This window comes from Colias croceus, chromosome 3 (assembly GCF_905220415.1).
Source record: "Colias croceus chromosome 3, ilColCroc2.1".
Lineage (NCBI taxonomy): Eukaryota > Metazoa > Arthropoda > Insecta > Lepidoptera > Pieridae > Colias > Colias croceus.
This window is the reverse complement of record NC_059539.1, coordinates 7383697-7399066: the sequence shown is the minus strand read 5'-3', so window position 1 is coordinate 7399066 and position 15370 is coordinate 7383697. Positions and strand designations below refer to the sequence as shown.

Genomic DNA, 15370 nt, shown 5'->3' with positions numbered 1-15370 from the left:
ATTTCAAACAGAATGAAATAAAAATAAAAAGAAAGATTGTTACTTTCGCAAGCGTAAAGAAAATTCCAAGGGATTTTTATAAAAGCACCAGTGTCATTGCCGGGATTTCGTCCTTGTCATTCACGGTTCAGCGGCAAGAATAATATAAGATAAAAATTTATTAATATTAGCACGCCGACATATTTTGCGAGCATTCTGCGCTCTCTTTCGTAATTGACGACTGGTTAATGAAATGTTGAAACTCTAATGATAAGGAATTTTATACGAATATTAAATGAAATTCGCGAACATTAAATTGACAAATTTCTACTCATATTAATAAGCTTGATGAGTTCCTACATTATGTAAACTGTTAAATTCCATTCTATTTTGCTTTTTCGGGTAAATAAACATAAATTATAGATTTTTTTTTAATTTTAAACTGATAGCGATTTTCAGAGCAAGCGTAAAGTCCGCGTAATAAGATCGCAATTTCTATTTTTCTTTGGAAGGCTACTAATTTCCTCGGTGATAAATTGTTGTGTCAGTTTTTAAAAAGTAAGATTTATGATTGTACGTTCTTAAAAAGTTCTGACAATTTTTTAATGTTTGTTTTTTTTAATAAAAATAGAAAACTCCAATTTTAATCTGATTTATTCGTATTTACAAGAATTTAATTTATCATTTGAATTTCGGCACGTCATAATTTCAGAGCAAACATTTAATTTTATTATTGCTGTTAACTAAAAGTTGAGCTCTCTGGAGCACGTTTATGATAAAATACCTACAGATATTCGAAGTCATGAACTGGTTGGCAACAAATTACGGGATTTACGTATGATCGATCGCCGCCTTCCGCAAAATGAATCTTACAATAGAACCCTCTTCAGTATTTTCACATATTTGGTCAGTTTTCGAATAAGTTTGGGTCTAAATAAATTTATACTCTTTTTCATGAAAACTATTGAAATAACTGTATTATTGTGAAATTTACTGTAGTTGTAATATGTGTACAATTAGGTTAGTATAAGTTATACTTATTGTGCAGAAGTTGAATTATGTAGATATCTATTCCTATTGAACATATCTTAAAACTAAGAACCAAAATCAAGTTTCACAAGCGATAATATTAACACGTATATTTTGTGAACACACATCAAATAACCAAGAAATCGACATGTACTCACAGGGTAATTTAGCGGGAACGTGATCGGGGAGCGGTCCCCCGATGGGAATCTGCAGCGGAGTGATATCAAAAGCTGTCATGTCGTCCTCGCCGCCCCCCTCGTCGTCGTAGTTTATTATATTCTCGCGAACGTCGTCGTCCGGCCCCGGGTACTTGATGTGGGCTTCCCGCCGCCGATTGTACACGACGAACACTAACACCAGAACTGGGAAAAATTTACTCGAGTTAGTTCCCAAGTTTTTAATCAAAGTTCAACTTGTGACGCCTTTAAGTTTTTGACGGGAATTTCATTTTAGTTAAAGTTTATAAAGATTATAGCAAATTGCAAGCGAAAACAAAGAGTGGGTGGAGCGGGGCATTTCGCAATTTCCTGTACCTTACATTTCACTCCATTTAATATGGGTCCTTTATATAATGATTTTATATGGTCGATATCACATTATGGGTCTGTTTTTGTTGTTGTTCATGTAATTTAGCCTAAATGATGGAATAACATAGAGCTACTATAATCAAGTGTTATTTTCATCTTACCTTTCGTACTACAACAACTAGCGGTAACATGAAAAACGGTAAATAAAAGTGAACACTAGATGAGAGACAATGGTATGGTATTAAACATGCAAAAAAAAAGTGCTCACCTAAAAGCAAAAATAAACAGACAATGATAGCTATAATGAAATCTCTGGAGGGCATGATGATTCCGGACGCCAGGAGCTCTAGTTCGCAGTCGTGGCCGGTGTAGCCGAACGAGCATATGCAGTCGTAGCGGCGCGCCGGCTCGCGGTCGACGCACGTGCCGCCGTTGAGGCACGGGCTCGCCAGGCACTCGTTCACGTTCACGCACGTGCCGCTCGCGCGCGCGGAGCCCCCGGGGCACCTACACACAGCGCGCGTTACCTCCGCCCTCGAGCGCACCGCACCCGCACTGAGCCCTCCATGCACTACTACACGACTAGCTATGCGATCATACATACATACATATGGAATATGGATGCACTTTCAAATTGAATCACTTTGAATGAACAACATAAATTATGAACGTTTTCAATAGAAAAGAAATACAACGTTTAATTCTAATATAATAGTCTTTCATTTTAAAAGTGCAAATAATAATGAAACTAAATACTATAATAAATATACACAAATATGAGTGCTGTTGTGAATTGGTGAAGGATGATCAGACGCTGAAAGCGCGGCTAATTAGGTGCTCACTCATGATAATTAGTAGGCAGACGAGAATCGCCGCGAGGGCGCCCATGCTGAGTTTGAGCGTGCGGCCCTCTTGAACGAGTTCACAGTTTTCGCCCCAAAATCCTTCCGGACAATGGCAGCGGTAGCCGGGCTCTCGGTTGACACAAGAACCGCCGTTGCGGCACGGGAAGTAGAGACATTCATTCTTGTCTACGCAACCTTTACCGTCCGACGACAAAACCAAACCCTCACCGCAACTAAACACCATTATGATAAATGTTAAATAATTATAATATACACGATAGTATTATGCTTATAATATATGTAAGGCGATTTGTTTAATAACAATATCAAGACAATGTATTCATAATATAAGCTTATAAATTAGTATTATTAAGCATTGAATGGTTAGTTGATTAGTCAGTTTATATTTTATAAAGCAAAGTACATATAATATTTAAGTAGGCAAAACATAATAATATAATATAATATCTGCCCAATGTCTAAAATATCTCAGTGCGCGTTTGGCATATTTAACAAATAAAAGAAACATTTAATTATTTAAAAACAAATAAAGTATCAATCGTAAGAATTTTATGAAAGGAAATATCTATTATAAACAATTATCAGGAAATATGTATTAATTATCTTCAAAATTTTATATTTAATTTATAGTCATTGAGTGAATGAATAATACTCACGTGCATTCATATTCATTCCAGAGGTCCACGCAGACGAAAGGTTCTGTGCAATGCACATTGATGCAAGGACTGTTGGAAGGACAGTTGCGGTCCAAATTTCGCGCCATCGTCGCTTGTCCCCACTGCGTGCCATTCATAGCCGGGGGAAGTGGTAGGTGCTTTCCTTCCAAGCGTATATCATCTAAACAACCTTTTTGGAAATCAGCATACACTTCAAATGTCCTTACACCAGTATATTCTGCTTTGCCGCCTGCATAAACACCCTCTTGTTTGTCTACCAATAGCCATTGATGGCCTTCGAAAGTGAATGTCTCATTATATCGGCGACCTTCACCTCCATCTATTTCCAAAGTAGCAGCACTGCCATATCTGCTTACTCTTGCTATGTGCCATTGACCATCGTCTACAGCAATAGAATTTAGCCAAACATCGCGTTCTTCAGTTCGTAACGAGTTCAAATTGTACCTAAAGTGTAAACGCGACTCTTTTACTTCAAGAATACCATACTCTCGATTGTGTTGGTCACTCACTCTAAATAGTTCTCCGTGAGGTTCTCTTGTTCGGAATCGAAGTTGAATCTGTGTGCTAAATCGATCTGGTTCAAAACTAAGAGCAAACTTTACATAACTTTGAGGTCTAAAGCTAGTCGGCGTTGTGGGTAAGTTACAAGAAGGTCCAGTCCAACCAGGTTGACATTGACATCTGGCTTCTGAAAAACTACCAACACACGTTCCGTGTTCCCAACACCTGGACGTTGTATCTGCTTGATTACAAATCTCTTCGGTTTGAGGGCAGCCAGCAACTGAGTTTCTAGATAAACCAGGATGTGCCAAATCATATAATTTACTATTGTGTATTAGATTTCTTATGCATCCATCAAAACCTTTACCAATAGGCATATATTGCCAATGATAATGAGTTGGATCGAAGTGTTCTATGTATAATCCACCAACTTGTAATGGTGCATTTACATTTAGGTATTCATTAAATGGTGGAATTGTTCCCGTAGCTTGGCAAGTTGAATCATCAAATTCTGGAGGTGTACCATCTTCCATTTCCTGTATGTCTGCAGATTTACAGTAATCAACTATCATTCTTACGTTTTCTGTGTCCCAGAATATATCCAACCGATGCCATTCACCGTCATCTAGGGGCTTTTTAGTTTTAACTCTGAGTTCTAACGTGCCGGAACCAAAATCGATTAGTAATCGAGGATTTCCCCTTTCTAATTCAACTGATATGAAATCAGATACCATTATTTCTTCAGGCTCAGGAGGTACAATTGGTCCATTATATATCAATACACCTTCAGATTTTCTAGTTATGAATTCAAAACTCAAATGAGAGCTATCACACATTTCCAATGAAGGATACCACGCCCATCCAGTACCTCTAAAGCTTCGTGATGTTTGTTGACATCGAGGACCAGTGTAACCCGGAGGGCAAGAACATGTTAATCCATATTTTCCTTCTATACATCTGCCTCCATTATAGCAAGGAGAGTTACGACATGTTTCTGCTTGCGTAAAGTTTCTCGCACCACACGTGCATTCTGCAATAACATCAACGCGTACTCCCACGAGAGCCGTTTTATTTGCGTTCACCATGTAAGGTAAATTACTAATATCTAATACATTGGTACAAGATCCTTCACATGCATGATTTTCATAAAGACATTCATCAATTCCAACCATCGTAATGTTTATTCCCACTGCTCTTTCAATTTCTTCTCTGTGCATTAAAACTATTCCATTGAGCCGGATTGGCTTATAGTAGTGAGCGCCGTGAGCTGCGAAACGAATGTCAGTAACCGGAGGATGCTTCTTCCTTAGTTGAACACTAAAAATGTCAATGTTCTCTCGTTCGGTATTAAGTAAATCGGCTAATTTATCCTTAAAAATGTCTAATTTACTTCGAGATACACTTAAAGTCTTATAATTCCAAACTCGAATAAAATCTTCATCAGATATACCTGATATTCGTATTGAGCCTGAATTGACTAGTGCATCGTGTGATATTTCTTTTACATATACAGTTACATTTGCAGGAACGTCGGTTTGTGTATGTTTTCGATCGTATACTTTGAATTTTAAATGATATCTGCCTTCTCTTGTTTTATGTTTCATTTGTATCATTCCTGTTTCTTCATTAAGTGTAAAGTTAGGATGTTCAGAACTTTCCCAGAAGAATTTTTTATCTGGTAGATCCCAATCGTCGAGATCATATACATAAACTCGTCCAATCTCAGTATCAGGAGCTTGTCCTTGATAATTGTAAACAAGAATTTCCTTTGATCCAGGTTGCATTTTGTTGTCATTAACATCACCAATCACAACAGTCAAGGTGCTGGTTCCAGTCATAGCTGGGTTTCCATGGTCCTTAATAATAATAGGAATAAGATACTCTTTTTGTTGTTCTCTATCGAAAGATCTCAACGATGACACAATTGCCATGCCATCGCCATTGGCACCCTTTTGATCCTGTTCTACTTTAAATGAAGCTCTTATAATATCATCAGCACCTGGATCTAACCTGAACTGGAATGGTGGACCATTACTTTTAGATCGATCGTCATCATCCGTAGCTAAAATTTCAGCTACTTTTTTAGGGGTTATATGTTCGGTTAAAACAGGCCTATAATCCTTCAAGAACGTAGGTGCATTATCGTTGATGTCTTGAACGATAACGGTTAAAGTAGCTGTAGCCGTTCGAGGCGGTAACCCGTCGTCAATAGCTAATATTTTAACTTGATGCCGAGGTGTATCTTCTCTATCCAATGAACGTTGTATGCTAACGGTTCCTTCTTGATTTATTGAAAATTGTCGTTTTCTATCTGATGATCTATCGATAGCGTAAGAAACCTTACTTTTACCACCTTGATCTGGATCAGTTGCTTTAAATGTTTCTAAACTTTTACCAACTTCAGCATTTTCGTAAACTGATACTTCAATGTTAGCTCTATCAAATTGTGGCTTATTGTCATTTATATCTCTTAATTTAACGACCACCCATGAATAAGCTACATGATATTTATCATTGTCGTTATCTTCACCTTTATCGTTTACTTGTATTCTAAATCTGAATCCATTACTTTGTAATTGATCTTCATAGTCCAAAGGTTGTACGATTTTTAAAGATCCGGTACCGTCGTTATTTCTAACCATAGTAAACTTATCAGCGCCATATCCACTGTTTTCAATAACCTTATATTGAAATTTATTCGTCTCATCTTCATCATGCACAGTTACAGTCAGAATAGGCATTTCAGGAAGGTTTGTGCCATCGGTTTCATCAACTTCTGTAAACCATTCATCTTTCGTGAATTGCGGAGGCATATCGTTTATGTCTTTAACTCGTATTGATGCTGTACCAGTGCCTTTTAACCCCCCTCCATCTGACGCAACTATTTGTATTGAATAATCAGGTGTCCTTTCTCGGTCTAAGCAACAAACAGCCGTTTTAATAACGCCCGTTTCAGGTTCGATTTCAAATATTGGAGAACCAGTTTCTTCTTCGATTACATTTTTCTCAATAGAATACCACAGTTTTGCATTATTACTTTCAGCGGGATCATCATAATCAATAGCTGTCATAGTCATAACAACCATTCCGGCCGTTCCATTTTCAGTAACATTACCGAAATATACGCCTTGTGGGAAAATGGGTGCATTATCATTAATATCTTTAAGATTAACTTGAACATCAGCGTAGCCGACTAGGCCCTCGCCTCCTTCATCTTGAGCGAAAACAGTAAATCTCCATTGAGGTCGTCCATTAGGTTGATCACGATCTAAAGGCTGCAAGTAAAAGCTTAAATGTATTCAACTTATCTAAATTATTATTGATACAACAATTTCCTTTTTTTAGGAAATTTCAATTCTCTATAATAAATTTAATTTACCTTTAAGACGAATATCTCTCCCGTTGTCCTATTAATGTCGAATTTACTATTTGAAGGATTATCTGGATCAATCCCTTGTCCCGTTAGAAAATAAACTATATTTTGTTGTCTATCCTTATCTCCATCAGTTGCAGTGACCTGTTTGGGCGGAAATAATTTATTTTATGAGTTATCCTTACGCTACGGTTAATCATCACAAAAACATAAAAATCGTTTAAAAAAAGCGAAATGTTTGAAATGTTTACTTCGTTTACTTAAATTACCTAACTGACAAATAGAAATACAAAATGCAAATAATTGGTTTGAAAACTTTTGTTAATGATCAAACAAATAAGATTATTCACTTATGTTATTAGGTAACAGATATAATTCACAAAGGAACAACACTTTACTAAATTAGTCAATGCAGAATGCTGCAAAATGTTTTGCAGCATTTTGCCTTACAAATTTATTTTGCTCCAAATTGATTGTGGAAAATAATATTACGCTTTGTTATATCTATTTGCAATCAAGATAATTATCAATTAAGGATCCATTAAGTACATTGGCCGAATATTGCCGTTAAATGTATGGGATCCGGTGTCGGACTCTCCAATTATGTCGGACTAGCTAGAGCCGGAGAAATGACGAGGGTCGACGTTAGCGTAATTACGCGGATCATTTGTGAATCTCGCTAAAATATAAAAAGGTCTGACACTCAAACGAGTGTGAAAATAGACAGATATTTTGCAATTGTGAACAAATTGTGAAGATATTATACAAATATTTTCGTGGGCTTCTTAACATCAAATCATTATTGTTGTTCCACAAGTTAAGGTCACATTTCAAAAGCTGAAACCTTTTACAAATTATTGTGATTCCATTTCCATTTCTATAGTCAAATTTATTTAAAAGTTTCTTTCATGAAATATTTAATCTCAGTTCAGTGATTCGTTTCATTTTCAAGAAAGAGTTTAAAAAGGTACTCGCGAACGCTGTTAATTAAATAAACGAGATAAACAAAGAGATTCAGTTGACTTCAACATTGAAGTAGATGCTTCTACATAAATCATGCATCAAAGACATTGAAATAAAAAAAAAATAAAACCTTCTAACTACACAATGAAGCACCAATCCACGCAATTTTATGCATACTTACCACATTCACCCATTCTAAGTATTTTACTTGGATTAAAAGAAAACTTTTTACAGGATAAGATTAAATATATACTTTGAATGTACTTTATAGGAGAAATGAATCCTAAGATACAGTTAGTAATCTATAAATCACCGCAAGCTATAATAGAGCGAAAAGTTTTGTTAGAATTTCAGATACGGAAGGGGAGTGAATAAATAATAATGGGACACATGTTACACGGTTCTAGATTTTTTAAAAACAGTTGTATTTAAGAAAATAATAACTTGAAAATAAAGAATAAATAAACATAAATTCTGATGACAAGTGTCACAGAAATAAAATATTTCGCAGAGACTTTTCTCGGTTATACAGGGTTAGTTTTCAATGACCAGCTAAAAAATTAAGATCTAGATATTAAACCAAAGGTACATTTGAAATATTATTGTCGAATAAAAAAAAAATAATAATAGCATTCATTTGAAAATGTCTTAAAAATTTCCTAAATCGTAAACACGCGATAATCAATGCACTTGTGTGCGTGCGCGCATCGCCAAATTTATGTGTGTGCTTCTACCTATCTAGTTTGTTGAACTGAATTGTGCTTTTGTAATGTCCACACGTTCGCTTTTTAGTGGCGGACAGGAATGAAATCTAATTAAAAAAAAAAACGTTTTTTTTTTTCATTAGATCGAAAATGTTATCGATTCTGAACCATTTCTGAAAATTTGGCCGGTCATTGAAAACTAACCCTGTATACAGTCTAATAATAAAATTGGTACCTTGTAAAACTACATAACCGTATAAAAATAAATGTTTAACAATGGGTTAATCTAGAACCTCGCCCATTTGATAAGTTAAAGTAATGTTATTCTTTTGTTTAGAAAAAAAAATCTCCATTTTCCGCTATAAATTCAACTACTCATTTTATTAGTCCCTTATTTACAAGTATCTTGTAATATGTACATAGAAACCTTTCTTATAATATACAAAAATGTTTAATTTTTAACCAATCCCACTAACCATTAAATATAATACCAGTACTCTGCGAAATATAAAATCAAAATAAAAATAAAACAAAACAAAACCTGTATAAGGGAGTGGGGGTAGGGTCCGGTTTCCTCGAGGGCCTGGGTGACATAGGCACTGCGGGTGAACCGGGGCGGGAGGTCGTTGATATCTAGGACGTGGACCACCACGCGCGTCGAGTTCTCGTTCCGCCCGTCGGACGCCACCAGCGTCAACTCGTACTGCGCACACGCACGCATTAGCCAACATGCTCATGCAATACTAGTCTTTCTTCTTTCATGTGTCTGATCTTATTTGATCCTATTTGTGTCAAAGTTTGAATGTCCTACTGTCCATGTGTGTTAAAGAAACGTGCTCTATCTAGCCCAATGTTTGTTGAGGATTACTTGATTCGTGTGTGTGGCGTAGTACCGTGAACATAGAAATATAATACGGGAATGTGTTCCATTTTGATTCCATTTAAAATATTTTTGTACGTGTTCTATTTTCGTCCAAGACGCTAATCTATTTGCTATTTGTGAGAATTGTTTTAGGCTAAAGCAAAATACAAAATTCGATATTAAATATCCATATTATTTTTAAATCAATTAGGATCCATTTGTATTCCATAGTAATGTAGCTACTTAAATAATTTAATTGTACGTCTCTTTTGAATATTTATGTAGGGTTAAAAATATCCCTAATCCTTGATACGCAAATGTTGTTGATGAACGACCTTTAAACGCGACGCTAAATCGCTTTTATTTATTTAACGTCGAACAAATCAAATGTAATTGAAGTATAATGTTATTTTATTTTAATAAAACAAAGGGTTATGTTACATACATAAACACGGTAATTTACTGTATAAGCTTAAATATTAAAGTCAAACAGAGGAGCACACTAGAGCATGAATGCTAAACTTTGCTTTTGAATATTGATGTCGGCAAACATCGAAGTTAGAGTTCGTATTAAAACTCTGCAGGATATTTATATTGATTAAACATATGTTTTACATATAAATAGAGTCATATAATATTTTTGAAGTCTATCTTTTAATGTTTAGTGTATTAGAATATAAGTATTAGAAAGAAAATAGGCAAGGATTGTTGACACAATACAGTACACATTTTAGTTGCAATGATCCCTCTTATAAAGAATTAATAGTTGGTTAGACATAAATAAATTCTACCTGTAGATATAAAATGTCTTATTTCCTGTTTATTCAGTCAACTAAAGATTAAAACTAGGTACAACTTTCCAAAATAACATAATACCTATGTAACACATTTGTTGCTAACGAAATCCAGGCTCGCACTTTTCATTTTTACATTGAAGTCCGATGTATTTAAATGTACGGTTCTCGAGCGTGTGGGGAATGGTGTGGGGAATCAAAGCGATTGTTAAAACTCTTTATAGTAAAAGAGAATATCACGCGGCTCAATGAATATCACTAGATATGGCGGAATTGTCGCGTTCGATCCAATATAGTCCGATGGTAATTTCAATATCGAGCGCTTATGTTTCAGCGAAAAAGAGTATTTTCAGATTTTCTTTTATAAAATGTTTATGCTCGTAGTGGATTTAACAACCAAGAAATAATACAAAACGTAACATAATAAACGCTGCAGCGCCATTCGAGGACGCTCTGTTGTTTTGCACATGGAAAAATTGCGTGGATGCAATTGCTAAAAAAAGAACACACTAGCTGTCGAACGATACTACAACAAAAAGTAAGGTTTCGAAAAATTCATGCCATGCAAAACGAACAAACATCTATTTCAACCCACGCATGAGAAATATAACCTCATACGATTCTTTTTAAAGCTTAACGTTCCGAAAAATAATGATGAACGGTGCTATCAAGAATCGAATGAGGCCGTCTATCGTCACTAAGCGGACCTGTAGCACACGTTTGGGAAGATTGCGGTCGTCTTCTTCTGTGATTTGGGTTCGATATGTGGGTCTCTCGAACACGGGGGGATTATCGTTGACATCCTTCACATGAATCACAACTGTGGTGTAGTTTTCCTTCAGGTTGTCTGATGCGGCTAACTTCAGCTCGTACTGTCCACGTGTATTTACGGCAGCAATGGGTGAAATTTGTTAGTAACAATATAACTATCTATAGTTTACTAAGTTAAAATATTACATCGGTATACTATTCAAATTTAAATATAAGGTAGGGTATATATAGATATAATTAAAACTTATTTAACTTTCATAATGACTAATCTTAATTATGATTAACGAAGTAATTAAAAAAGTTTATTTGAGTAAAATTACGTAAAACGAACTCGAAAAACGCTTCACAGAGGTTTGATTACTTTGAATTTTCTTTTGATTCGTAAGTTACGTTAACATGTTCAGTTGCTGGTAATTATAACTTTTTCTGTCAAGAAATTAAGTAAATATTTTTGAATTTTAGAATTCAATATTCCGAAAGATACACGTAGAAATCTGGTAGTGATTCGAGTGATACGTCTTATTAAATGTTTAGTACTCAGGCCACGTCATGTTGAACGAAAGAGTGGTTGTGCAAGCATTGTGGCTGGGCCCGGGCAAGTTATTGGTATCATCTGTCAGTGTCGCTCAGTAATTTCCTCGGCAATGCAGGAAATGTTTGTTTCAAAAGTCATCTCACGCGTTTCAAAAGTTAGAACTGTCGTTTTCTACCATTCCCTGCCATAAAACACTTTGAATTCTAAAACACCTATTCTAAAAGGAAAACATATGAAAATAAAAACGGATTCAGACTTCATAATAATTAGACTTACTGTAGCAACTCGTTTATGCTTAAGTGAATTTAAATTTTAATGCATTTCAATATCATTAATATTAAATGGTGAATATAATTACACTGAACAAAATATAAGGGGTTTATTCTTCATTTGCATCATTACAACAGTTGCTGCTGCTGTCGTAGTGTATGTTAGTCTGTATATTTTTATTTCAAAAAGTATATTACTTGTAATAAAAGTTTAGATTTCATTATCGTATATATCTTTCATTTATTACACCTGCTGTGAAAAATGTAATATTGTCGCGACCGACAAAATTGTAGGCATTTATTTTGTATTTATACCGGGATAAAAGCGAAAAGAAGCCTGGAAAATAAAATGGTTTACATCCATTTAAGCTCTGTGAGGATCTGCAATTTAATAGCAATCCGGCCTTTGGTAGGAGCTCTGAGCCGGCTTGCTTAAATGGGTATTAAAGATTAAATTATTTATCTCGCGGAAAGTTCGACGAAACTTCTTCTGGGATAACAAAGAGGGATCTTATGATAGCTGGGTATTGCCGAGCGCACGACTCGCCCGCTAGTCCGGACCACCTCGCCAACGGGCAAACACTTTGTTTCACAATTTAACCCGCTCAGTTCACTGCAAAATTAGTTCTTAGCGTTTGTTGGATAATTTTTAATTTGTTTAACGGAACCCGATAAATTCTAGCGATGCGATGCGCATTTAAACAACATTGTTTTGCTGGCGAATAAAAGAATTCCTTTCTCGAATCCTATGGTATGTCTATTGTCTATTCAGTGATTTCTTTAGGATTTTACCTTATATATTTATAAAAAAATACATACGTATTGCTTAATTTGTACGTTTTAAATTTATAGCGCATCTGCGATCAACGCTTTGAAATATATCTGTGCGCTGAAAAACAATAAATTACTATGCAAATTGAAAACTTTCCGATACTCACCCTTTTCCTAGTTTCATAGTCGAGCGCCCCCGCTACATAGATGGCGCCAGTCATGTTCTTGACGGCGAAAGCACCGCCTATGTTCCCGCTCGTGATCTCGTATCGAATACGCGATGCTGTAACAAAAGTTCTGTATAATAATTATATAATTGACAATGGATGTTATTTTACTGAAAAAATAATTTCAAATAGAAATTGTCCCAATTACGCTAGTTATAAAAATCATTAATCCGAGTGCAACGTTGTTATGCAGCATTAAGAACTAAATTCAAACTGTCTGCATTTTTATTGTTTAAATAAAGAATATTCTCGAGATTTTTATTTAAGACCGCCATTTATCTTAAACATTGACATTCACAAAGCTCTCAATACTGAAAATATGAGAAGAAATCTTAAGTATACGAGATCCTTAAATAACTTGAAAAACTTAACGCTTCAGCGCACAAAATCGGTTTGAAATATTATAGCGCTTTCTTTAAACGACGTGAGTACCTACATTCTCGTATTGAGTGGGTCGTGAAAAATTGAATTCTTTTCAGATTTACGACTTAACTGTCAGAAGTAATATGATCGTTGGCATGGTATCTGTGCCTGGTTAGACTATGTATGGATACATTAACTTTTAAAAGATTGATAAAAATATAGCACATAATCTCATTCTACAATCCTCTATAAATGTGTGATGCACAAAATATGTCAACTAAACTAAAATTCTCCACTATAATTATTGTTTGTTCATAAACTGTTCTTATTTCCTTTCATTCAGATTCACACATGCATTATTCATTCCGCAAGGAAATAAGTTATTTAGAGAAAGATTTGGGCAACACCGTAATGGGTATGTTACAAAAGAAGGAAAATAATTCATTTGTTGTGATTACTTTAACAAAGTTCCTTATTGGAGTTTGAAAATTAGAAGCCAGAAAGAAGGTGACTTTAGGTGGTTAGGAATGAGCGGGGACCACACACTTTCCGTGTATCTTGGTTAAATAGTAATCGGATTTCCACTACTAGAAATGTTCGGGATTTCTAGATAAGGTCCGGTAATGTATGAAGGTTCTGGATTCCGCCAACGATTACCTATAATAATGATAAGATCTGCTCGATTATGAACGATATTTTTATCTTACAAACCAGTCTATAAATATTTTACAACAAAAATATGACAGAACAAACAGATAAATATTTTTAAGCTTTATTAACACTCAAACGACAATCTGAAGGAGATAAGTTTTCAATTTAATAACATTTGTACTTTAACAATAACATTTGTACTTTAACAAAGAGCTTCACTGACGTCTTCCAAATCTAATGTAATTTTAAATACGTTATGCAAATTTTATATCGTGCCGTTTAACTCAAGACCCTGGTGGGTGTAATAAAGTTAATATAATTGCGTACGCAATGTATGTACTGAGTAGCGATATTGTGTACGCAGCGACTTATCGTCAACGCACGGTTTGTAATGAATGAGCACTGTATTCTCAGACTAATTGGCGTATAAAGAAGCACACCCTCTTGCCTCCCTTCATAGTTGAATTTCATTCCGTTTAACACAACCACAACGAAGCGTATAGTTTAAGACATTTGTGAATAAAGTTTTCATCCGGAATAAATTGATATTTATGACTTTAGTTCTAGGCGTTGCCGTAAGCAAAGCAGAAACTTAAAGCGAGTAGGTTATACAAGATCAACAGGCTTGAAGTTCTCAAACACATTCACATTAGGAAAATAGCTTTCAAGTCAGCGATTGAGTGAATACGCTCGAATCTTCGTGGTTAGAGCATTAAAACATGATCAATAAAGTGCATAGATGTTAGTGGCTTCTGTAATGATAACACGACTTCCCTTGAAGTGGCTATATAAGTGTGAGTGCACTTCCAACGAGGCAGTCTAATGACAGCACTAATGGGTGATAACAAGGCATCTTTTGTTATAGTCCCCGACCAATCGCTTTCGACTCTCCATTATCTTCTATCAATGTTAGCAGCAGGCATTTATCAGGAAATTATGCGGACAAATGATTTATTGGATGATACGTCTATATCTTATATTAGGTGATTAATAAGCGTTTATGGCTGTATAACGTTACGTACGATTCTATTATGACTGTGTGCTTTATAGATAATAATTGTACTGTTTTTAAGTTTCGTTTAGAGTACTGTTATATATTTTATTATTTAACATCAACACTTTTTCTTTATCTAAATCGAGGTCTTATATAATCAATTCAAGCAGCTCATAAAGGATGAGTCTAATTGCCATTTATTACAGTGGAATGAATGAAAGTCATAAATCTTACAGGGGACGTCAAAACGCGATTTTTCTTTCAACAAGGCACGTTTTCAATAATGCACGAGCGGTGGTCCTCGCTGTAAATCACACTTCTTTTCAAGCTCTACTTCAGTGATTCTTCATACACATGAATTACTTTATATTAGTTTTATTTTAATATCTAAAGTCTTATAAGTTTGTTCGTAACATTTATGTCGCATTGATTATGAAAAATAAAAATATACCTACTTATACATTGAAAATTATTTTGAGCTATTTAAGATTACGACTATTCTATGTTCTTCTGT

At 35.0% G+C, this 15370-nt stretch overlaps 1 protein-coding gene across 4 annotated transcripts in view; it reads right to left on the bottom strand.

Annotated features, from left to right (window-relative positions):
• Positions 1-15370, bottom strand: part of LOC123706450 (neural-cadherin) — a 220204-nt gene that overhangs the window by 5214 nt on the left and 199620 nt on the right. For 3 of the 4 annotated variants that reach the window (XM_045655728.1, XM_045655730.1, XM_045655731.1), the window contains 6 exons: positions 12789-12904; positions 10983-11147; positions 6959-7096; positions 3058-6854; positions 1804-2042; positions 1167-1370 (listed from right to left, as the gene is read on the bottom strand). In XM_045655728.1, the coding sequence (XP_045511684.1) occupies positions 1167-1370; positions 1804-2042; positions 3058-6854; positions 6959-7096; positions 10983-11147; positions 12789-12904 (4659 nt within the window). Of the gene's footprint in view, positions 1-1166; positions 1371-1803; positions 2043-2377; positions 2614-3057; positions 6855-6958; positions 7097-10982; positions 11148-12788; positions 12905-15370 lie in introns of all 4 variants that reach the window. The other variant, XM_045655729.1, reaches the window with a different exon arrangement.